Source organism: Triturus cristatus, chromosome 6, assembly GCF_964204655.1.
Source record: "Triturus cristatus chromosome 6, aTriCri1.1, whole genome shotgun sequence".
NCBI classification, from domain to species: Eukaryota; Metazoa; Chordata; class Amphibia; order Caudata; family Salamandridae; genus Triturus; species Triturus cristatus.
Window position 1 is genome coordinate 1212266373 of NC_140589.1, and position 26519 is coordinate 1212292891.

General features: G+C 45.5%; 1 protein-coding gene across 1 annotated transcript in view; it reads left to right on the plus strand.

Annotated features, from left to right (window-relative positions):
* The window catches only part of FBLN7 (fibulin 7), a 736014-nt gene that overhangs the window by 360334 nt on the left and 349161 nt on the right, over positions 1-26519 (plus strand). The window contains exon 2 of the mRNA XM_085612121.1: positions 13105-13264. Coding sequence (XP_085468247.1) covers positions 13105-13264 — 160 coding nt within the window. The remainder of the gene's footprint in view (positions 1-13104; positions 13265-26519) is intronic.

A 26519-nucleotide genomic window follows, 5' to 3' on the forward strand; every position in this document is an offset into this window, starting at 1 on the left:
TACTTATTAAAAGTGCACCAGTTTCACAAATCACCACCACTACCACAACACTACATCAAATTTTGGCCTCCAATGGAAAGTAATGGACAGTAATTAATTAAATGTGGATGGATTGCAAGAAGCCACACCGCTAGAGGCAACCCATTCTACTGTATTCAGTTTGGAAGCCGGAACTGACCTTGCCAAGATACAAATTCATGGTGCCTCATTTACAATATTTTTACGCACTGCAGTGCAGCAAGTCTTCCTACTGCGCTGCCATGCGGAAAAAAAAAAGGGCAGGTATCTGCAAGATACAGCGCATTCCTGTCCTTTTTTTCCAGAATGCAGCACACATAGAAAATTGAAAAACGAGGAGAAATAAAGGTATTTCTCCTCGTTGCACCTCCCTTAAGTTTTCCCTAGGAGGCATAGGAATCGAACGCATTCCCAGGTTTACGAAACCTTGTAAATATGGGATTGCATCAGGTTCCATTGATGTTGCGTGGGAACACCCGCAGCAAAACCCACAGAACGCCCTTTGCTAGCAGAGTAATGTGTGAAAGAGAGCCATATTTACAAGTCCATGAAAAGCCACTTAGGCTACAATGGGCAAGCACACTGCGCCACTGGTGCGTCCCAAAACATGACGCACCGGCGGCATAATGGGCTTGCAAATAAGCCCCGTGGTCTGCAGATCACAGTAGATGTCAGCAGTGAGTATTTAACACTCTGACCTTCTGTGCTAGCAACCTGAGACATTTAAACCAAGGTGGTTAAGGCTAGTAAAATATGCTGCCAGATCCAGCAGCTAGTTTGAGATTGCTTTCTGACAATCTCCAATTATACTTCTAGGAATGTAAAAGTTATTAGTCTATGAAATACATTTTCTCTTAAAATGATGTGTGTATGTTGGAGTGAAATATGCATGTAAGCTACACACATTGAAATATTGTTAAAGGGATTCGTTAAGTTTTTGAATAAAGTGCATCTTGGGTGTTCTAATTAGCAAATTGCTTAGGTCTATATTGTTCATCATTCATGATGCATAAAGGCAACCGACTTGTCAAGGATGCTGGCATTGGGATGCAGGATTTGGTCTTGGTCACGGTCCTGCGCAATTTGGCTAAAAATATTCGAAATACATAAGCATGACATATATATAGATGTATGGACAAGTATACCCTTGGTGATCCTAATTTATACTGGTTTGCTTTGTCATATTTTCAGCCATTCGCAGTGGTTTTGGATTCAATGGTCACAACAAAAAAAGGAGTTTTGGACCGAGGGGGAACACTCACCAAGCATTTAGTTGAGACCTTGCGGGACAAACTAAACTTGTAGATTCAATGCAAAATTGCTGTTTAAAAGCAAACGTGAATACATCCATAACGTTGTGAGAATTTTTTTTGTATTTGATTGTGCCTTTGACTAAACAGGTGTGATGTGATTCCTACTGATCTCAGTCCTTTTTAACTCTACTCCAAATGTTAACTTTTTCCGGTGGGATAAGCTAAGAAGAAAGGAGCCTCCCTTTCCCTAGAGAGGATCTACTTTTGCTGAACATTTAAATAATTCTCGAAGTCTTTTTTTGTCTCAAGGCCAACTCCAAGAAAGAAAATTGAGATGAAATCAGGATCAGGCGTCTTGAATTTCAGAAATGTTTGGCAGCACAGGCAGCAGACTCCTAGGGAAAATTTAGGCTCCTGCGCTTACACTTAAAAAAAAAACAAAGAAAAAGTATTGATTTAAGTAACATTGTATGGGGATTACAGGAGAATGAGCACTGGATGAGGAATGTGGCTTGAGGTCTCATGGCTGGAGGTCTCATGAGAAATGAGGGTAGGTGTTGTGGCGAAAAGGTCAGGCATACACGTTACCGTGCTGGATATTGCAAACGACCCTCTCCTCCAGTACCGGCATTCTTTATTTTTTTACTTCCTGTGATGTCACAGGCCAAACCACCCGGTGCACGTCTAACCGGTCAAACAAAAGAGAACACCCTTCTCCGGCGGTTCACAATGGAGGGGTCGACCCCCGAAATAACATTCCTTTACCCAGACATCAAAACACCAAAATGTAAACAGTGGAGGATTACTTGCACAAAATGCACAATGAGAACGAAAGTGCATGGCATTCCAACAAACACGAACACTAGGGTGTGAAAAGTGAAACACAGGAGAGAGAGCGACCGAAAAAAGATTTGTTGTATTCTCATGTTGGCACATCACATCAGTTTATCACAAAGTCCTTCAGACGAGAGGACTTCACTGGATGCAGCCTGAGGTGGTATCTCTCAGTCCCATGCCACCTGGGAGTTTCACTTCCAGCTCCAGACCGTTCACGAGGTTGACAAAACTCAGGATCATAGGGTGGACTTGAGCTGTCTTCTCTTGCCCCATCACTGGACATGGACGGGGTTGCGGCACTGGACAAGGACTGGATTGCGGGCTAAGGATGTGCATCGTTCCCAGGAGAAGATGTCAGCACAGGCGAGGAAACTTGGCTCATTGGACACCTGACTTCTGGGTAATGTTCATCAGGCATTAGGGCACCGTGATTGGGTGATGATGTGGGACCACCGACCCTGGCCACTGGTCGCCAGAAAAGCTTGAAGAAAGACACATTTCATGTGACAGTCTCACATTGCTTCTGAGCAGTTACATGGTTCCTTTCATGGAGGTCACTCTCCATGGGTCAACTTCAAAAGGCAACAAGAACTTGCTCCGGGGATACAGGTTCTTAACGAGCACCACGCCACCAACACGAATGACTCGCCTCTTGGCATGTCGTTTTCAAGAGACTTGGTCGTTCTGTGCCTGGCACTGAGGCATCACTACATCTACCTGGTTGTGTAAAGCTGATTTTTTTTTTTACCTACCAGCGACTCCTCATTAAACACTTTTCCAGTGAAACAGCTAGCTCCAGACGAACCTTGTTGAGAGACGTCAGAGTCATCCTCACTTCCTCAGTACAATGGGAAGTTTTGTGAGTTAGGGTGTGAGTTCCAGAAGTTACCATAGAGATTGCCAATTGAAGGCGGTCATCAGAATCAGTGGCTTTAATGATGTCTGCAAGGGAGATGGGCAGCGGCCTGGACCATTCCAATACCCGTCAAAAGTATTCCTCGACCTCCTCAGCATCTGATTCCTCTTCCACAGTGGTGGGCCTCGCATGCCTTGACCGATAATCAGCAGTAATTTGTGATCCGGGGTGATATATGACAGAGAAGCGATATGATTGAAGTTGAAGAATCCATTTCTCATTTCTGGGAGGTGGTTTAGATGAGGACCCAGTGAAAAGAGGGACCAGTGGCTTCTGGTCTGTTTGAACTATGAATGGCGGGCCATACAATTAGATATGAAAATGGCAGCAGCCTCAGTGCACTGCAATGGCATCTTTTTCCATATGAGAATAGTGCTGCTCTGGGCACGATAGGCGTTCACCACTAGGGCCCATTCACCATTGGATTGTCTCTGTGATAATACAGCCCTCACACCAGTAGGGCTGGCATCGACTGACAACTCTGATTCCCATTTGGGTCAAAATAAACCAACATGGTGTCTGCTGACAGGGTAGATTTGGTGGCCTGAAAAGCTTCCTCCCAGGGGGCTTCCCAAGTCCATGTGGCATTGGCCTTGGTCAACTCTCAAAGCGGGGCAGTGAGGGCTGTCAGATTTTGGATAAAAACACCCACAGTATTTGACCATCCCTAGAAAACTGCACACTCCAGTGACAGTAGTGGGCACCAGTGCTGATTGGATGTCATAAACTTTTGCGGGATTAGGCATGACCCCTTCCTCCGAGAAACGGTACCCAAAGAAAGCTATCTCCTTCTGAAGAAAAACAAAATTTTCTTTGTGTAGTGTGAGACCGTTTTTCTTAATTCTTTAAAAAGTGGCTCTCAGACGGTCGAGATGTACCTCTAGGCGTGGACCAGAATGTCGTCACTGACATTAACAACTCTTGTGAGGCCAGCAAAAACTCCCTTAATCATGCCCTGAAACACCTCTGCCGCACTTGACACGCCAAAATTGAGGCGTTTGTACCTCCGCAGAACTACATGGGTGGAAAATGTGGTGATCGCTCTAGATTCCGGTGCAAGTCTGAGCTTGTGGGATTCCATCTTGGAAAACCACCTGGAGTTGCTGCCTTCAGCTACGATGTCATCGACTGTGGGTGTGAGATGTCTTTCACGGCGAATGGCCAGATTGGGCAGGCGCATGTCAACACAAATAGGGGCTTCCTCCAGCTGCTTAGGTTTCTGTACCGCCACTATTGGGGATACCCAGGGCGTGAGGCTGTCAACCTCCTCAATGACATCTGCTTGCTCCAGTTTCCTCAGTTCAGCTTCCACTTTGGGTGGTAGGTGAAAAGCTGCCCTCCTCATGCCCTCCTCATGCCTCAGACGTGAGTCCCTTGCTCACTTTGCCACTGGATTCAAGCAAGCCTGGCTGAAGACGGCTGAAATGCCAGAAACCGGTCCTAGGAAGCTTGTTTCTGGTCCAGGGAAGGCATGGCTTGGCAGTTCGGGCTGGACTGTTCCCATGAGGCACAGGGTCAGACTGATTTGCATATGGCCATATCTGAACTGGGGTGGCAGAGTGGGCTAAAGAACGGTGATGGATTAAACCCAGATCTGTTGACTGGGTGTGAGTGTTTGATTGGTTCTGATGCTCCGTCCATCACCACCCCCTTTTGTACCGCTTTGTTCGCCATAAGTTGGCAGGGTATGCTCAGACGTGAGTCCCTTGCTCACTTTGCCACTGGATTCAAGCAAGCCTGGCTGAAGACGGCTGAAATGCCAGAAACCGGTCCTAGGAAGCTTGTTTCTGGTCCAGGGAAGGCATGGCTTGGCAGTTCGGGCTGGACTGTTCCCATGAGGCACAGGGTCAGACTGATTTGCATATGGCCATGTCTGAACTGGGGTGGCAGAGTGGGCTAAAGAACGGTGATGGATTAAACCCAGATCTGTTGACTGGGTGTGAGTGTTTGATTGGTTCTGATGCTCCGTCCATCACCACCCCCTTTTGTACCGCTTTGTTCGCCATAAGTTGGCAGGGTATGCTCAGACGTGAGTCCCTTGCTCACTTTGCCACTGGATTCAAGCAAGCCTGGCTGAAGACGGCTGAAATGCCAGAAACCGGTCCTAGGAAGCTTGTTTCTGGTCCAGGGAAGGCATGGCTTGGCAGTTCGGGCTGGACTGTTCCCATGAGGCACAGGGTCAGACTGATTTGCATATGGCCATGTCTGAACTGGGGTGGCAGAGTGGGCTAAAGAACGGTGATGGATTAAACCCAGATCTGTTGACTGGGTGTGAGTGTTTGATTGGTTCTGATGCTCCGTCCATCACCACCCCCTTTTGTACCGCTTTGTTCGCCATAAGTTGGCAGGGTATGCTCAGACGTGAGTCCCTTGCTCACTTTGCCACTGGATTCAAGCAAGCCTGGCTGAAGACGGCTGAAATGCCAGAAACCGGTCCTAGGAAGCTTGTTTCTGGTCCAGGGAAGGCATGGCTTGGCAGTTCGGGCTGGACTGTTCCCATGAGGCACAGGGTCAGACTGATTTGCATATGGCCATGTCTGAACTGGGGTGGCAGAGTGGGCTAAAGAACGGCGATGGATTAAACCCAGCTCTGTTGACTGGGTGTGAGTGTTTGATTGGTTCTGATGCTCCGTCCATCACCACCCCCTTTTGTACCGCTTTGTTCGCCATAAGTTGGCAGGGTATGCTCAGACGTGAGTCCCTTGCTCACTTTGCCACTGGATTCAAGCAAGCCTGGCTGAAGACGGCTGAAATGCCAGAAACCGGTCCTAGGAAGCTTGTTTCTGGTCCAGGGAAGGCATGGCTTGGCAGTTCGGGCTGGACTGTTCCCATGAGGCACAGGGTCAGACTGATTTGCATATGGCCATGTCTGAACTGGGGTGGCAGAGTGGGCTAAAGAACGGTGATGGATTAAACCCAGATCTGTTGACTGGGTGTGAGTGTTTGATTGGTTCTGATGCTCCGTCCATCACCACCCCCTTTTGTACCGCTTTGTTCGCCATAAGTTGGCAGGGTATGCTCAGACGTGAGTCCCTTGCTCACTTTGCCACTGGATTCAAGCAAGCCTGGCTGAAGACGGCTGAAATGCCAGAAACCGGTCCTAGGAAGCTTGTTTCTGGTCCAGGGAAGGCATGGCTTGGCAGTTCGGGCTGGACTGTTCCCATGAGGCACAGGGTCAGACTGATTTGCATATGGCCATGTCTGAACTGGGGTGGCAGAGTGGGCTAAAGAACGGTGATGGATTAAAACCAGATCTGTTGACTGGGTGTGAGTGTTTGATTGGTTCTGATGCTCCGTCCATCACCACCCCCTTTTGTACCGCTTTGTTCGCCACAAGTTGGCAGGGTATGCTCAGACGTGAGTCCCTTGCACACTTTGCCACTGGATTCAAGCAAGCCTGGCTGAAGACGGCTGAAATGCCAGAAACCGGTCCTAGGAAGCTTGTTTCTGGTCCAGGGAAGGCATGGCTTGGCAGTTCGGGCTGGACTGTTCCCATGAGGCACAGGGTCAGACTGATTTGCATATGGCCATGTCTGAACTGGGGTGGCAGAGTGGGCTAAAGAACGGTGATGGATTAAACCCAGATCTGTTGACTGGGTGTGAGTGTTTGATTGGTTCTGATGCTCCGTCCATCACCACCCCCTTTTGTACCGCTTTGTTCGCCATAAGTTGGCAGGGTATGCTCAGACGTGAGTCCCTTGCTCACTTTGCCACTGGATTCAAGCAAGCCTGGCTGAAGACGGCTGAAATGCCAGAAACCGGTCCTAGGAAGCTTGTTTCTGGTCCAGGGAAGGCATGGCTTGGCAGTTCGGGCTGGACTGTTCCCATGAGGCACAGGGTCAGACTGATTTGCAGATGGCCATGTCTGAACTGGGGTGGCAGAGTGGGCTAAAGAACGGTGATGGATCAAACCCAGATCTGTTGACTGGGTGTGAGTGTTTGATTGGTTCTGATGCTCCGTCCATCACCACCCCCTTTTGTACCGCTTTGTTCGCCATAAGTTGGCAGGGTATGCTCAGACGTGAGTCCCTTGCTCACTTTGCCACTGGATTCAAGCAAGCCTGGCTGAAGACGGCTGAAATGCCAGAAACCGGTCCTAGGAAGCTTGTTTCTGGTCCAGGGAAGGCATGGCTTGGCAGTTCGGGCTGGACTGTTCCCATGAGGCACAGGGTCAGACTGATTTGCATATGGCCATGTCTGAACTGGGGTGGCAGAGTGGGCTAAAGAACGGTGATGGATTAAACCCAGATCTGTTGACTGGGTGTGAGTGTTTGATTGGTTCTGATGCTCCGTCCATCACCACCCCCTTTTGTACCGCTCTCCTCATGCCTCAGCACAACTGGTTGAATGGATTCATCATTGTGGAGGTGTATTAGAGGGTCATTGAGGCAACCTATGCCTTCAAAAAGGGATGCAAACTCAGCAACCAGGCCATCCATGTTTCCCAAGTGGATGCTAAAGGCAAATGCAACAAGTTGAAGGCACTCTGCCATCTGGCAGCTTAACAGCATCCCTGAACCATCTTTGGTTACATATACCTTGGCCTTCGTCAAATGAGACTCATGGGCGATTTCCCTCGTGAAGATGCCAGCTAGAGGGAGCGGCATGGATGATCCATATGCAAAAACCTGGGTGAAGGTGGGTTGTAAGACCGGTTGAAAAGTGAGCGTCTTAAGGACATCTTGTGCCAGAATATTGATTGACGATCCTGTGTCGATTAACGCTGGTATCTGATGGCCTGCCAGGAGAATGTTGCATTTGGGAATACGCCTCAGCGGATATCCACCAGGTTGGAGTGTATGGATGACATGAATGGTTCCTTCTGGGTCATCATCATCATCCATGTATTCGTCATATTCTGGCATAGTGGGGGACTGCAATGAGTTGATTATTTTGGGTCTCTGACCATTTTTGGTTGCCGAAGACTGACAGACCTTGGCAAAGTGGTTAGACTTATTGCATGCCCAACATCGTTTTCTATGAGCAGGGCATGGTCCTTGGTGTGGATATGATCCTCCACAGCCATAACACCTCTAAGAGGTTGAGTAAGATTTGGGGTGTAGTTTCCTTTTGTCCGTATCTACTGTGTTAACGTGTTCTGTTTTTACTTGGCGTTGTAGAGCCATTTCCATGTGTGAAGCACGCACTTTAGAGAATTCTTTGGAGTGACCCATAGTAAGTATGTCGGCCATGGACATCCTGGGAACTTGGAGAATGTTCTCTCTGAGCTTGACGAAGGAGCACCCCTCAATGAATTGTGCATCAGCATTGGGCAAAGTGCAGGTGCTGTCCAAATCCCTTAAGCATACGTAAAACATTTCCACAGATTCTTTAGGTAGCTGACGGGCTTGTTGCAACAAACATCTCTCACAGTCTGGACTTGCAGGGGGTTCAAAGTGAGCAGCCAAAGCCTATTTTAACATAGCATAGGTGAATGGAGGGCCAGCCTTGATAATAGATTTTCCCAGTTTGTGAATTGCGTCCCCTCCCAAATGGAGCAGCATAGGGCATTGATAATTCTCCAAACCATCCGTGGCAAAATAGGTCTCCAGCTGCTCAACCAAATCCTTCCATCTCGCCGCTTGAGTGGGTGGGGGGCCATCCATCACAAACGGTTTCAGAGCAGGTATGGAGGCCATAATGATGGTCGGCCCAAGCTGGTATAAATGGTGCAGGGGTCAACAGACTGATCTTGGGTGAATAAAGACCACCGCAAGCAATGGTAGTTGGGGAGAATGAGTCGTGAAGTGGTGTAGAAGCGAAAAGAATGGGCACCAAGCGTAGCCATGGAATGGTCTTATGGTTTTAGGCACATGTCCCAGGGGTGGATTTCAGGCGTGCCTGAAGTGACAATGGGAGGTGCGCTACAAGTGCAGGCAGGACGTGGCTAGCGCACATCGAATGACTCACCAGGCAGTCCGATGAGAGGTAGACAGGCAGGTCAGAAATGTTCCATGCCTGGGTAATCACGACAGAGCCAGGGAGTGGACCAGTGGCATGGTGTGTCTACTGGCCTCCAAAATCCAAGGTAGAATAGAGCTGTAGGGGAGAAGCAGATACCGCTTTCAGGCATCTCTCCCAGGAAAAACAGGACTGTAAAGGAGCCAGACATAGCCTGTGGTGCAAGAAGAGATCCAGATTGAAAACAGGCTCCGTGGGCACCACAGCAGCAGGAGGCCAGGCGAGTGATGTAGGACACGCTGCTCCCCTCTAGGACACTGAAGCATCCACAGGCACAATGAGGGGCAGTGCGTGTGGAGAGCAAATGCAGCAGCACAGGGGGAGTAGGCCACAGCGCGTGCAGCAGAGGATCCGAGGGTGTTTCGCAGTCCCTGGTAGACGGCTTCACAGGAGCAGGCAGTGACACAGGAGCAGGCTCTGACATGGTCTGCAGGGATTGTTCCACCCTACTAGGCGGCCGGATGCAGGTTGCGCGGCCACTGCAGATGCTCCAGGAGACTAGCAGAGACGCAGCAAGAACGATGCCAGGGCAGGAATGTGTGTGGGTGAGTGAAAACCCACTCATCACCAATTTATTGTGGGCAAAAGATCAGGCATACAGGTTACTGTGTTGGGTATTGCTGAGGATCTTCTCCTCCAGTCCCAGCATTCTTTATTATTAGGTCTCGCCTGACCCAGCGCATGCGCTGGTCTGGCGAGACTTTTTGTGAGGGCTAAAAAAATGCTACCATGGCCAGCCTAGAGCTACAGTGCATGTGCGTGGGTGCGCGCTTAGGAACAGTGGCTGGCAAACCTCGTCATGCCCCTTAAGCACCCGCGATCACTTTCACTTTCGCCCACGAACACTTTCGGGGCGCCCCTTTGATGTTCTCGTTCAAAGAACATCAAACATCAAAGAACATGTTGTGTTAATGCTTTGCTGCGCTCATTTGACTTCCCAATGTGCTTTCTCTTTCCACAAACTCGATGTTTGTGTTCCTTTATTTTGAGATGCTTTTAGTATTACTGTTTTGTGACTTACAGAACATTAAGGAAATGTTACTGTGAAACTGGACAACGTTCACAGTGTTTATTTCTGATCGCAGCGGCTGCTTCATGTTCATTGCACCATTCAGGGAGTCCTTTCGTTGGCGCTTTCATGAGAACATGATGAGGAACCTGGAAACTTTTGGCACATTCTCTTTAAAAGCACAGCATGTTGGCGACTGGTTAATCGATTAGACCTATGGTGCGCTTTAGATCTCAAAGCGCTATGGTGGGTGCAGCAATTACAACTCATGAAATATGGGGTGCAACTCACAAGGAGGGGGCAGGTTTGAGTGCACATTGGCTGCAATCGAACTCTTAAGATGATGGGCTGTGTGTATCCATTATCAGCACTCAGTCTTTGCTAAGTGATCTTGTTTGTTTTGTTGTGTTAATGCTTTGGTGCGCCCGTTTGACTTACAACATGCTTTCTCTTTCCACAAACTCGATGTTTGTGTTCCTTTATTTCGAGATGCTTTTAGTATTACTGTCACACACACAACCACAACCACACACACAACCACACACACAACCACAACCACACACACAACCACACACACAACCACACACACACACAATCACACACAACTACACACACACCACACCCACAACCACACACACACAACAACCACACAACCACATACACAACCACAACCACACACACATGTACAACCACACAACCACACCCACAACCACACACACACACCCAACCACACACAACCACAATCACACACACAACCACACAACCACACACACACAACCACACCCACACACAACCACACCCAGCCACAACCACAACCACACACACAACACACACAACCACAACCACACACACAACACAAACAACCACAACCACACACACAACCACACACACACAACAACACACACAGAACCACACCCAACCACAACCATACAACAACAACCACACAACCACACACACACAACCACACCCACACAACCACACACACAACACACACACACAACCACACACATACACAACCACACACACAACCACACACATACACAACCACACACACACACAACCACACACACACACACAAAACCACACACACATACAAAACCACACACACACAAAACCACACACCCACAACCACACACACAACCACACATACACACAACCACACACACAACCACCCACACACAACCACCCACACACAACCACCCACACAACCACCCACACACACAACCACACCCAACTACACATCCACAACCACACACACAACCACACACACAACCACACACACAACACACACACAACCACATACACACACACACACAACCACACCAAGCATTGGCATAGACAATAGGTCTCGCCTTTGCGACCTTATAAGTGTTTAGCCACGCAACAGTTGATGTGGTTGCCCCAAGGATATTGTGCTGCATAACTAAATACTTAGAAGGTCCCAAAAGCGAGCCCTATTGGCTATGCCAATGCTTGTTTTACTTCCTGTGCCGCCACGGGCCAAACCAACCACTGCACGTCTAACGGGTCAAACAAAACACCCTTCTCCCAGGGTTCATAATGGAGGGGTCGATCCTCGACATAACATTAGGCAACATCTACTCTGGTATAGGATCCTTAGCTTTGCGTGCCTTAAGACCCATCGCAACTTGTTTTCTCTGAATATCATAACATAAATATAACTGTCTATTATTGTATCTGGTTATGCTTCTATCTGTCTGGAAGTCCCAATCCACCTCCTCCATCAGTCTTTCTTTGCAGGGTGACTCCCTTGCTATCCCCCTCTTTCATAATTTTCATAATATAACACCCTTGGGCTGTGTTTAGGAGACGAGCGAAATTCCCGATTCCAGAACAGTCAGAACATTGTGCAGTGATTGAAAATCCAAAATTTATAAAAATTATCACCCCCTCCCGATTTTCATTACAGATTTTGCAGATGCACTGTAACAAAATGCATCTGAGGAAAAGGACTATTAAAAAAGGCATAAAATGCAGATAAATAACAAATGTGATTGTTATGCCTCATTTCGAAGGAAAAACGTTGATTAGTATTCATTTCCAACACCCAGAAAATACCTCACCCAGATATTGGTATTTGATGGCTGTAGTAAAGAGAATCTAGGGCATAATTATGGGAAGATGTCAGAGCGCCGAGCTGTACCAAAGTTGGCAGAGCAGTGCTCAGACATTTTCAAATCGCAGGGATACACCATATTCACAAGAATACGGTGCACCCCTGTGTTTTCCCTAGCGCTGAAACTCAATTTAGCTGACTAGCGCCAACGCAGGTATCCTTGAATCCTGGCACCATAGTGAATGGGTGCCTGCGTTGCAGGGAATACTTATTCATATGCAGGAAGGTGACGCTTCCTGCACATAAACAATCCAATCACTGATGATAATTTGTTACTTCTATGTGTGCTGCAGAATAGCACACCTGGAAGTAGCAAATCATCATTATTTAATGATTGTATATGTGCAAAAAGAACACCTTCCTGCACATAAACAACCATTAATGGCATTTTGCTCCTTCCATGTGTGCTGGAGAATGCAGCGCACATAGGAAAAGTAAAAATGCAGAGAAATAAAAGTATTTGTCCTCGTTTCCCCATTCTAACGCCTGCTGTTGCGTGGCGTTAGTTTTTGGCGCTGCCTCAGACTTACACTTCCTTGTAATTCTGGGGCAGCGTCAAAAGTAATGGGTGTTGCGGTGAAACGACCACAGCAACACCCATGACATGCCACTTTCACACTAAGTGATGCGTGTAACTGGGGCTTATTTACAAGGCCGCGTTAAGCCACAAAAATTGGCTTAACGACGCTTTGTAAATATAGAGAAGGGCATATTGCCACCAGAACGTTGCTAGAAGTGTTGTTGTGGTGGCAATATCCCCTTTGTAAATATGCCCCTCTGAATTCTAAAAAGTTCACAATCAGGGCCACAAAAGGAGAACTCGAGGGGTCAGCATGCTCTCTGTTCTGCCCGACGCTTTTCAGAAAAGCAACATTTGAAACAATGTTTGCGTATTGCTAAAGTTTACTGAATTTAGGGAAACAGCAGAAGTCAGCTGAGTGTTAAAACAGCTGTTTTTTCTTTTTGTACACAGAACTGTCTCAACAAACAACAGCTCCTGGCTGCTATCCGCCAAATGCAGCAGTTCTTGAAGGGGCAAGAAACACGGTTTGCAGAAGGAATCCGCATTATGAAGAACAGGCTGGCTACCATACAGAATTCTGTGACCAAGGCAGTCCCTGAACCACCAACAGGTATGCACACTCTTTTTTATTTATTTTTTATTTTTTTATTAGTAGAACAGGAAATATAAAACAATCCCAGTATCATCTAAAAAAGCGTAGGTAAAAAAATAATATTATGGGGAAGTCGGGGCTTTTCAAAATTTGCCTTTCAAAGCTTGAAGCTGTAGAAATCTGTTGACCTGTAGCATAATAGATTGTCTTTTTTGTTCCTAATGCATGCTCTCTTTTTGTTGGTGTGCCAATGGAGGCCACCCATTATCATTTTGCTTTCTGTCCTTGCTCTGCTCCAGCGAATTAACCTAATTTTTAGCCTCCAATTTCAAATTCGTTCACCCTCACAGATTGTTTTGACATGTTTAAGTTTGCTTCTTTATTGATATATACTTTATTAATTTTAGCGTCATTTAATGTTCTAAACAGTCACGGATCCCCCGAGTTGACATTTGGGACTCTGGGGGGCCCGCAGATAACAGGTTAGGAACCCCTGCTCTACAGGGAGTATTTCCTTGCATTAGGCCTACTATGACCTTGCTATTCTGCTGCTCCAAGACCGGAAGAGATGCTGTGAATCTTGTTTTGAACCAGAAGACGTTTTACATATAGATGTGAAAGCTCGACCTCTGATTTGTAATCACTTTGGGGCATATTAACAAGGGCTTTAAAAGCCAAAAAAGCGGAGATAAAACTATTGCCCTATTTACAAGAGGGTGCTAACATGCAAATTCGCATGTTAGCACCCTTTTTCCCGACGCCTCCCTTTGCATCTCTAATGGAATGCAAAGTGGGCGTCAATGGGCAGTACAGCCTTGCAAATATCGCTGATGTGCACATCGCGATATTTACAAGGCTGCCCCAGAATTTTAGCAGATGTTAGTTTGTGGAGAAAACCGCTGTTTTCTCCAAAAACTAAAGTCTGCTAAAATCTTGATTTATCCATCCCTAACATAGGGGGTGGATTATGCTGCTACGACCACAGGGTCGTATTAGCAAGGTTATCGCCCTTTTGCAGGGAACATCGCTGGAAAACCAGCGATGTTCCCTGCAAGACGGCGATTACCCCCGCTATCTCTGGAATTTTTATCACCCTGGAGCAACGCGTTGTTGATATCGCGCTACCAGGGAGATAAATTCCAGAGATAGACGGCGATGAATAACAAAGCGCTAAGCGCGCTTTGCGTTATTCATCGCCGTTCCTTGCTGATATGCCCCTTTATTACATACAGAAGACGCTCCTGACGTGCGTATGTTAGCACCGGTACAACACGCTGTCATCCTCTATGAATAACAAATTCATCACAAGTGCTCATCTGCAACTGACATGGCCACTCAGGCCATTCATTACATTTCTTACATCTGTTAACGGAACATAATGTTCATTCACAAAGTCTATAACGGTCTGACAGATAAATGATTCAAAACATGTAAGCATGTATCAGTTAACAACTACCAAGCCCACAATGCCTCATTATAGGCGTCTGTGGTACTTGGTATAAATGCGGTGAAACAAAAAACGGACTTGTATTATTACCGTGACCAAGAGCTGTGTTCAGCCCGAAACGCGTAGGAGGAGAGAAGCCAAAGTCAATAAAAACGAGTTGACTATTTCCAGAACGAGTGCGGCGTATTCTTCATTAATTGTTTTGAAATACTCAGTGAGGACAAGTCTTTTCCTTGCCGCCTGCACCAGCTGTAAGCTGTTCCCCCCACAAGGACATTTTGCTATTTTTTTTATATATATATATATATATATATTCACAGAAAAAACCATAGGTTTCAGGGGCGATATAGTTAGCTGGACTTTTCACTCGTACAAAACCATAGAAATTCCCCCGTTATAGTTAGTTCAGCTAACTATAACTCGCGCGCCCGCAATGCACTGCTGATGACGTCACATATTACATCACTCATGACATGGTCAGTGACATCACTCATGACATCACTGATGACATCTCAAATGACATCACTGATGACATCATCCAGTGAATGTGTGTTTTTCTGAAAATTATATATGTTTTATATATGTATATCTCAAGGTCGATGGAAGAATAAATGGGTATATAAATGTCTAAATGGATGATTTGTTTTTTGAAAAATTGATTGTATTACTGACTGATTAAGTGTATCTTAGTGAGTAATGTTTAAATATGTAAATATCTGTATCAGTCTCTCACTTTGTGTATAAGTGGCTGCATGGGTTGGTGAGTAGCTACATGAGTGTCTATATAGGTTATTAGTTGATTTTTTGAGTATCAGTATGAGTGTCTGATGTCTGTATGGTTCGGTGGGGGTATTACGTAGTGCATAGGTGCATGAATGAGTGACTCACTGTTTGTATGTGTTGAAGACAGCATGTGTGCAAGACTGTATGGGTGGATGAGTGTGTGCATGGGTGTGTTAGTGAGTGAATGACTGTCTCAATAGTGTCTTTATGAGTAACTACATATGTTTTAAACTAGTATATGTGACTATTGGTGTATATAAGTGAGTATATGTGAGAGTGAGAGATTGAAAGAGTTCCTGTATGTATAAGTATGTGTTTCTATAAGTGATTGTTTAAAATACTAAGTATGTGTAAGTTTCTGTAGAAGTAAGTGTGGTGGTGTGTGTATAACTGAATATGCAGGTAAACGGATGTTTGATTCATTATTAGCATGAGTGACTACGTGTGTGAGTAACTTTATGGATGAGTGGCGTTGTGTAACAGAATGTATAGGTGTATGAATACATATGATGAGTGAGTGCATGTATGAGTGACTGTATAGGACTGTTGGTGAATGAGTGGATGTGTATGTGGATCTTACAATTACTGAATAGGTTGTTGTAACTGGTATTGGTATGTCCATTGTTTTGAAAATTTTAATTTCTATTTTTGAATGTGTGTATGAAAGGTTATATTAGGGGGAGAGGAGGTCTGCCACTCTATCACAAGGATGATGTCATCAGTGATGTCATGAGTGATGTCACTGACCATGTCATGAGTGATGTAATATGTGACGTCATCAGCAGTGCATTGCGGGCGCGCAAGTTATAGTTAGCTGAACTAACTATAACGGGGGAATTTCTATGGTTTTGTACGAGTGAAAAGTCCAGCTAACTATATCGCCCCTGAAACCTATGGTTTTTTCTGTGAATTTCTAAGGTTTTTTAAATGCTAATTCCTAGCTATAACGTGCCTGAAACCTATGGTTTTTTCAGTGAATTTCAAAGGTTTTTGAAATGCTAATTTCTAACTATGCCTACAGAGATAGGACATGTGAAGAAAGAAGGAAAAACGCACAGAAAGAAAAAAAAGAAATGCAGAAAGAAGCAACAGAAGTCCTCAAAGACGAAGAAAAGTGCAGGAAGAAATATAACGTGCAGAAAGAACAAACAGAAGAGCAGAAAGAAGCCTTGTTGCAAAATCATCCTGTACCCTCAACTTTTTCAGACGGATACTGGTGGTAACTGAGTCTGCCTAAGCAGTCCTAGAGCCAGTGCTATGTTAAAAGGCACTCAGAATACAGTGAAAACACCTACATACACTAGGGCACACTATGCGTTGGGGTCCCCCTGTAATTAGCATGACCTCCTCTGTAAGCCCCTAGTATATAATAGGGCAGGGGATTAAAACTACCTCTTAAAACGCACCACAGGGCGTGTTTGAACACGTCACCTCATGCCCCGTCCCCTCCCTTCCCCACTGTGTAAACACACCCTGTAGCCATTTTAAGTTGGGAGATTAAGTCCCCTTGAATCCTGAGGGTCCCTAGGGTCCAACTAGACCACTAGGTACCTCCAGTAAGCGCCACAGAGCTGCGTTGCAGAGAGGTGTAAAAAGTGGCACGGCCTGCACCACCTCTCTGCAACACAGAGCAGTGGTGCTTACTGGAAGCACCTGGTGGGCTAGTTGGACCCCATGGTCGCTCAGGATTGAAAGGGAATTATTTCCCCAACTTAAAAACGTGCCACAGGGCGTGTTTGCACACGTCACCTCAGGCCCCGTCCCCTCCCTTCACCACTGTGTAAACGCGCCCTGTGGCCGTTCTGAGTTGAGAGATTAAGTCCCCTTGAATCCTAAGGGTCCCTAGGGTCAAACTAGCCCACTAGGTACCTCCAGTAAGCGCCACAGAGCTGCGTTGCATGGAGGTGTAAAAAGTGGCGTGGCCTCAGAACACCTGTCTGCAACGCAGCTCCCTGGCGCATACTGGAGATACCTGTTGGGCTAGTTGGCCCTCAGGGACCCTCAGTATTGAAGGGGAATTAATTCCTCAACTTACAACTGGCCAGGGGGCGCGTTTGCAGAGTGCTGCAAGAAGGGGGCATGGCCTCCGGCGCGATGCCGGTCTTTTATTTATTTATTTTTAAGAAGGAGGGCTGTGTGGCTCCCTTTCTTTTTCTAATTTATTAGCCCCGGGGACCCCATCCCCCAGGGCCTGCACCCTAATTTTTTTTGTTGAAAAAAATTAATTTGGCCCTCCCAAGGCCTTAATCGGCCCCAGGGACCCCAACCCCCGGGTCATGGCCTTTTTTTTTTTTTGTTTTTTTATTCTTTAGGAGGGGGGCTGTGTTACTGGACAAACCGTATGTACCTATCACCATGACGATTTGCGTGATATTCATTAAAAGGCGACGATGCATACAATGAATCCACGTAGAATGTATTCACACCGCTAGTGAAGCTCTGACATGTCTGACACCCTACCATGCCTAATCCCGGCGCCCCCGCTGGTGGGTACTCTCCAAGTAGACACCCTTGTCGTTTATTTATATAAACATGGGTAGCTATTGACGGGCACATTTAATACACATGCACACCAAGCCATTCAAAGGGGATTCGACAAAAATTCAACCAAACTATGCAAGAAACCCCCTCACGGTTAATAAAACACACATCCACCGCCGGATGTGTAATACTTTTTATTTTACTCTCTGGAAAGGAGACAAACCTCACTTGAGAGTCACAGCGCGCTCCTGGCTGAGCCCAATGCTGTGTTACACCCACCATTGCCTGCCGAGTGCCACACACCTCTGTGTTGTATTCCACCATCTAGTGCTTATGCTATGACACTCTCTAGCCCATGTGCACTGTAACACCACCCCGTGAATATGTCATGCCACACTTGCCTTCGCACGGGTTATATTGCCCCATCTAACGTGCCTTCCTCGATGCCTATGTTATAAAGCACAGCACTATGCCATACTTATTACAATCTGGGATCCATATCTTTGTCACAGTGCATATGCAATGTTACACTACCCAGCACATATTTTATATTACAACTGTAGAGACTACTTAGGTTACACAACACTGCCCTGTGCATATTACACTCCAAGGCGCATATCACATAGCAAGCGCTAGTGCCTGTGCTATCTCGCGCTCTCCAATGAATCTGTCATTGCGCACAATGTATTGCATATTATATTTCACGCCCCGGTTCATCTTATATCACACTTTTTGGTGCATAGTTTATACCATATACTATATCTAGTTTTCATTTTCAATCGTGCTCTCAGGACTATGTTCTATATAACACTGCGTCCACCTACCCTTTTCACGGGCATTACATTTTGCGATGGGGGGTGGAAGGTCAGGGGATGTTTCTGCCAAGTGAGCCCGGAGTCACAGTCTCAAACGTCCTCTTCTTCCTGAATAAAAGTGAGATTATGCTGCATACTTGTTCATATTTTAAGTAGTTGGCACAGACACACATTTTAAAAACAATAAAGTTCCTAATACCCACCTTCTATGAACAGTTAGCTTGCTGCCCCATCCACCTCCTCCCTATCCTCTGTTGTCCATGGACTAGCCTCCTCCCTCCTGCCATGCATGGTCTGATGCGCTGCCACTGCCCTCCATTTAGCATGATGTACCAGTCCACTCCTCCTGCCCTCCATTGCCCAATTCTATGGGCAATCATTGACCTCCTGCTTAGCCTCTGTGCTAAGCTTGCTGCCCCTATTCTCCTTCCCCCTGCCCTCCGATGTCTTTGTGCATGCCCCTGCTCCATCCTTTTTGACCACCATGTTCCATGGACCTGCCACTCCTATCTACTCTGAGTGTTCTGTTGAGCTGCCACTCCCCTCTCACCTGCCTAGCATTGTCAGATGACTGTAACCTGTCCCTGCCACGTCCACCCTGCCTGTCCACATGCCATGCCCCTATCCCCTTCCTCCTGTCCTTCATGGTCCATTTTACTGCCACACCCTTCTGCCCTCCCTGGTCTGTTGTGCTGCAACTGCTCCTCCTGCCTGCCCCGCGCGGTCTGTTGTGAGGCCCCTTCCCCTGAACTCTCTTGTCTGTGGCCAGGTCCTGACCCTCCCTTCTATCCTCCATGGTCCTTTGTGCATGCCCCTGCACCCTCCTTCTTGCCCATCATAGCCATTGTGCTGCCACTAACCCTCCCGCTTGCCATGCATGGTTTTCTTTGCTGCCATGGCCCCTCCCACCTTCCCTGTGTGGTCAGCTAGCTGCTCCTGACCCCCTCCCACCTTCCCTCCATGGTCTGTGTGTATGCCATCAGTCTCACTGTTGCTCTCCATGGTGTGTTTTGTTTCTAGTGCCCACCTGCCTGACCTCCATGGTCATCTTGCTGCTCCTGCCCTGCCCCCTTGCCCCCAGCCCTCTGTTTCCATGTGCAGACCTCTATTCCCTCTTTCCTGGCTTGTCGGTTCCATTGTAATGCCCCTGATCCGTCCCTCCTGCCCTTTATGGTCTGTTATGCTGCAGCTATCTCTCCTGTCTGTCCATTATGGTCAGCTAGCTACCATTGCCTCTTTCCCCTCTGTTGTCTGTTGTCCATGTGCATGGTCCTGTCCCCTCCCTATTGCTTTCTATGGATTGTTGTGCTGCACTCCCGTCCCGCATGCCCTGTGTGGTGTATTGTGCTGCTGCAAACCCTGATGCCTGCCCTGTAGGGTCAGTTTGGTGCACCTCTCAATGTACCTCCTGTCCTCTGTTATCCGAGTCCATGTCCCTACCCCAATTCCTCCTGCCTACCATGATCCAATGTACCATACTTGCGAACATTTTGAACTTGGTAAGAGGGAGATTTTGAAATCAATCTGGGGTATTGATTTTCCCCTTTGAGTTACATTGAAAAAGAGAAGATTGTAGACAGGAACCAGATCAAGTAAAGCCCATTTGAGCTTAAAAACATTGGACGTTTCCTGGCTGAAACGGGTCTGTTGGCATGTATGGTTGTATGACCACTGCCTCTTCCTTCTGCCCACAATGGTCTATTACATCACCACAGCCTCTCTTGCCAGTCCTGTATTGTTGGTTTGTAGCCCCTGCCCCCCTTTCCACTGCCCTCCATAGTCTGTTGTGCTGCCACTGCCCTTCCTGCCTGCCTAGTGTGGTCAAATTGTTGCCTCTGCACACTCCTACCTGCCTTTAATTTTCAGAGTCCGTGCCCCTGGCCTCTGCCTCTCAACAGTATCCCAATGAACAACTAGATTGCTAACATTCTATATTTATTACAAAAGTGTGGAACGCCTGACGTCATCTTGATGTAATCAAAACTGTAATGCCTAGAGCATTTCCTTTAGAAATTACATATATGAGATGGTCTTATTTGCATCAAAATTATTGTTAGTGCTCTAAAAAACTAAAATGAGGACATATTTTCTGAGTTTTCAAATAGCGACAAAGAACTTTTAAATGATTTGTAATCTTAGTTGACCACTTGATTAAATGTTGCATCCAAGGGGAGAGGGTGTGGTGTTACTTCCAGAGCTGCAGACTTTGCAACTGGGGAACCAGGTTGGAGTTTCTGCTTCAGCACAACATTCTGTGATTCTGGTCAAATCACTTAATCTCCCCATGTCTACAACCAAAATGAATTTGATCTTGTGTGATGTAACCAATGCTCATGTAAAGCACTCCAATACCTGACAAGTCTGCACTATATAAAACTGCAAATACACAAAAAATAAGTGTTTTGCACACTTCTGTCATTGAGCTACATTTGGGCTACATTTGGGTGATATTTGGGCTACATTTGGGCTACATTTGGGCTGTTTTGTCTCTGGTGGCCATGTTAGGAGATTTATTTGTTATGAAGTTTCCTAATTTCCTCATTTACTGCAGTCTCCTCAGTAGGAAATGCTTTCAGTTTTTTACTTTGATTCCATCAAGAAGGTATTCAGATATGTCACACATTTGCCATAAATTCTGAATGTTAGCACTCTAGTTGCTCATTAGATCACTGTAGTAAAGCTACTGCTCACCACGGAAGTCTGCTGCTAGTATTAGAAGTGCATGTTTCAGTCTGCATATCAGAATTTTTTAATGAAATAGAAGAGGATTTGAGAAGTCACTCAAAATATGCCCTAATTTTTCTTTCTTCAGCCCTAATCATATTTTCTATGGCAAAATGAACCCCCTCATTGTGTTCCTTTTTAAATTAAATGTTTTAAGTGTTACCAGTTTATTCCAATCAAGATGGCTTCAGGTATGCCATACTTTTGTCATAAGTAAGACAGTAAGCGCTCTAGTTGATCTTAAGAACACTTTGGGACGTTCTGTCATTGGGCTACATTTGGGCTACATCTGGGTGATATTTGGGCTACATTTGGGCTCTTTTGTCTCTGGTGGCCATCTTGGGAGATTTATTTGTTATGAAGTTTCCTAATTTCCTCATTTACTGCAGTCTCCTCAGTAGGAAATACTTTCAGTTTTTTACTTTGATTCCATCAAGAAGGCATTCAGATGTGTCACACATTTTCCACAAATTCTGAATGTTAGCACTCTAGTTGCTCATTAGATCACTGTAGTAAAGCTACTGCTCACCAGGCAAATCTGCTGCTGGTATTGAAAGTGCATGTTTCAGTCTGCATATCAGAATTTTTTTATGAAATAAAAGAGGATTTCAGAAGTCAAAATGTGTTTTTCTTTCTGCAGCACTAATCATAATTTATATGGCAAAATGAACCCCCTCATTTTGTTCCTTTGTAAATTAAATGTTTTAAGTGTTACCACTTTATTCCAATCAAGATGGCTTCAGGTGTGCCATACTTTTGTCATAAGTAAGACTGTTAGCGCTCTAGTTGTTCTTTAGAACACTCTGGGAAGCTGCAGTAGAACACAAAGGAATCAACTGACAGTCTCTGCCCTTGTTGGATGTACATGTTTTACTGAGAATGTCAGACTTCATTCTCACATGACTGAGAAAGATAATGTGAATTTACAGAAAATATGCTCTCAGTTTAGCTTATAGATAACCTTCCAAACCTCTGTGGGAAAAGCATGAGAAAATAGTTTTCTCTAAAACATGGTTCATGATATCACAGCAGAAGGCTTTTTCACATGGTAAAATCACCTTAGAACACACCACAATTCCTTAAATGAGTATGGTACCATCAACAAATGATTTATAATGTAACTAAAGTCTTAAAACCTTCTATTAACTGCAATGCTTTTTAATGAGGTGCTATCATGTATATTGGTCCCAAGATGGCTGCCAACACTTCTTGGATGAAGTGCTGACAGCCAATCAGATCTCAGGATGACATGTGTGGTTAGGCTCCGCCCAGATATATATATGATTTTACTTTTGATTTTCTCAGGAACTACTGAACAGATTGACTCCATATATGCAAAAGGCACATCCCTGAGCTGAGGACTACCTCTTTGCCAAATTTCAAGTAATTCTGTTCAGCCGTTCGGGCTGTACCTTGGACTAAAGGTCCCTATGGAAAATTGCATGGGGAAAACACGTTTTGGGACCCCCCTTTTTTCTCAGCCCCCGCTTGGCGAATCCCCCCGAGACTTTCAGGGTAGGAGCGGAGCAGAGCGCCCCACCTATTTTGAAAATTTCGCGAGGATTCGTCAACCGGCGCCAAAGTTATTCCAAATAGAATGTTGCGGATTTCCTATGGAAACACGGTCCTAACTATAACTATCTACTGGCGACCGCCAGTAGATAATATATATATATATATTCACAGAAAAAACCATAGGTTTCAGGCACGTTATAGTTAGGAATTAGCATTTAAAAAACCTCAGAAATTCACTGAAAAAACCATAGGTTTCAGGGGTGTTATAGTTAGCTGGACTTTTCACTTGTACAAAACCATTGAAATTCCCCCGTTATAGTTAGTTCAGCTAACTATAACTCGCGCGCCCGCAATGCACTGCTGATGACGTCACATATTACATCACTCATGACATGGTCAGTGACATCACTCATGACATCACTGATGACATCTCAAATGACATCACTGATGACATCACTGATGACATCATCCAGTGAATGTGTGTTTTTCTGAAAATTAAATATGTTTTATATATGTATATCTCAAGGTCGATGGAAGAATAAATGGGTATATAAGTGTCTAAATGGATGATTTGTTTTTGAAAAATTGATTGTGTAACTGACTGATTAAGTGTATCATAGTGAATACATGGCTTAGTGTTTAAATATGTAAATATCTGTATCAGTCTCTCACTTTGTGTATAAGTGGCTGCATGGGTTGGTGAGTAGCTACATGGGTGTCTATATAGGTTATTAGTTGGTTTTTTGAGTATCAGTCTGAGTGTCTGCATGGTTCGGTGGGGGGTATTACGTAGTGCATAGGTGCATGAATGAGTGACTCACTGTTTGTATGTGTTGAACACAGCATGTGTGCAGGACTGTATGGGTGGATGAGTGTGTGTATGGGTGTGTTAGTGAGTGAATGACTGTCTCAATAGTGTCTTTATGAGTAACTACCTATGTTTTAAACTAGTATATGTGACTATTGGTGTATATATGTGAGTATATGTGAGAGTGAGAGATTGAAAGAGTTCCTGTATGAATAAGTATGTGTTTCTATAAGTGATTGTTTAAAAGACTAAGTATGTGTAAGTTTCCGTAGAAGTAAGTATGGTGGTGTGTGTATAACTGTATATGCAAGTAAATGTATGTTTGATTCTTTATTAGCATAAGTGACTATGTGTGTGAGTAACTCTATGGATGAGTGGCATTGTGTAACAGGATGTATAGGTGTATGAGTACATATGATGAGTGAGTACATGTATGAGTGACTGTATATGACTGTTGGTGAATGAGTGGATGTGTATGTGGATCTTAGAATTACTGAAGAGGTTGTTGTAACTGGTATTGGTATGTCCATTGTTTTGAAAATTTTATTCTCTATTTTTGAATGTGTGTATCAAAGGTTATATTAGGGTGAGAGGAGGTCTGCCACTCTATCACAAGGATGATGTCATCAGTGATGTCATCAGTGATGTCATCAGTGATGTCATTTGAGATGTCATCAGTGATGTCATGAGTGATGTCACTGACCATGTCATGAGTGATGTAATATGTGACGTCATCAGCAGTGCATTGCGGGCGCGCGAGTTATAGTTAGCTGAACTAACTATAACGGGGGAATTTCAATGGTTTTGTACAAGTGAAAAGTCCAGCTAACTATAACACCCCTGAAACCTATGGTTTTTTCAGTGAATTTCTGAGGTTTTTTAAATGCTAATTCCTAACTATAACGTGCCTGAAACCTATGGTTTATTCTGTGAATTTCAAAGGTTTTTTAAATGCTAATTTCTAACTATGCCTACAGAGATAGGACATGTGAAGAAAGAAGAAAAAATGCACAGAAAGAAACAAAAGAAGTGCAGAAAGAAGCAACAGAAGTCCTCAAATACGAAGATAAGTGCAGGAAGAAGGATAACGGGCAGAAAGAACAAAAAGAAGAGCAGAAAGAAGCCTTGTTGCAAAATCATCCTGTACCCTCAACTTTTTCAGACGGATACTGGTGGTAACTGAGTCTGACTAACCAGTCCTAGAGCAAGTGCTATGTTAAAAGACACTTAGAATACAGTGAAAACACCTACATACACTAGGGAACATTATGCGTTGGGGTCCCCCTGTGATTAGCATGACCTCCTCTGTAAGCCCCTAGTGTATAATAGGGCATGGGGATTAAAACTACCTCTTAAAACAGGCCACAGGGCGTTTTTGCACACGTTAACTCAGGCCCCGTCCCCTCCCTTCACCACTGTGTAAACACGCCCTGTGTCCATTTTTAGTTGGGAGATTAAGTTCATTTGAATCCTGAGGGTCCCTAGGGTCCAACTAGCCCACTAGGTACCTCCAGTAAGTGCCACAGAGCTGCGTTGCAGAGAGGTGTAAAAAGTGGCACGGCCTGGACCACCTCTCTGCAATGCAGCTCAGTGGCGCTTACTGGAAGCACTTGGTGGGCTAGTTAGCCCCCAGGGGCCCTCAGTATTGAAGGGAAATTATATCCCCAATTTAAAACGTGCCATAGTGCGTGTTTGCACACGTCACCTCAGGCCCCGTCCCCTCCCTTCACCACTGTGTAAACGCGCCCTGTGGCTGTTCTAAGTTGAGAGATTAAGTCCCCCCGAATCCTAAGGGTCCCTAGGGTCAAACTAGACCACTAGGTACCTCCAGTAAGCGCCACAGAGCTGCGTTGCAGAGAGGTGTAAAAAGGGGCTTGGCCTCAGAACACCTGGCTGCAGCGCAGCTCCCTGGCGCATACTGGAGATGCCTGTTGGGGGCGCGTTTGCAGAGTGCTGCATGGAGGGGGCATGGCCTCCGGCACGATGCCAGTCTTTTATTTATTTTAGTTTTTTAAGAAGGGGGGCTGTTTGGTTCCCCTTCTTATTCTAATTTATTGGCCCTGATGACCCCATCCCCCAGGGCCAGTCTCCTAATTATATTTTTTTGACCCCAATCCCCAGGGCCGGCCACTGTTTTTTATTATTTTAAAAAAATATATATTTATAGACACACCTAGGACATGCTGGACAAACCGTACGTACCTATCACCATGACGATTTGCGTGATATTCATTAAAAGGCGACTATGCATGCAATGAATCCACGTGGAATGTATTTACACCACTAGTGAAGCTCTGACATGTCTGATGCCCTACCGTGCCTAATCCTGGTAGACACCCTTGTCGTTTATTTATACAAACATGGGTAGCTATTGACGGGCACATTTAATACACATGCACACCAAGCCATTCAAAGGGGATTCGACAAAAATTCGACCAAAACTATGCAAGAAACCCCCCTCACGGTTAATAAAACACACATCCACTGCCGGATGTGTAATACTTTTTATTTTACTCTCTGGAAAGGGGACGAACATCACTTGAGAGTCACAGCGTGCTCCTGACAGAGCCCAATGCTGTGTTACACCCACCATTGCCTGCCGAGTGCCACACACCTCTGTGTTGTATTCCACTAGCTAGTGCATATGCTATGACACTCTCTAGCCCATGTGCACTGTAACACCACCCCGTGAATATGTCA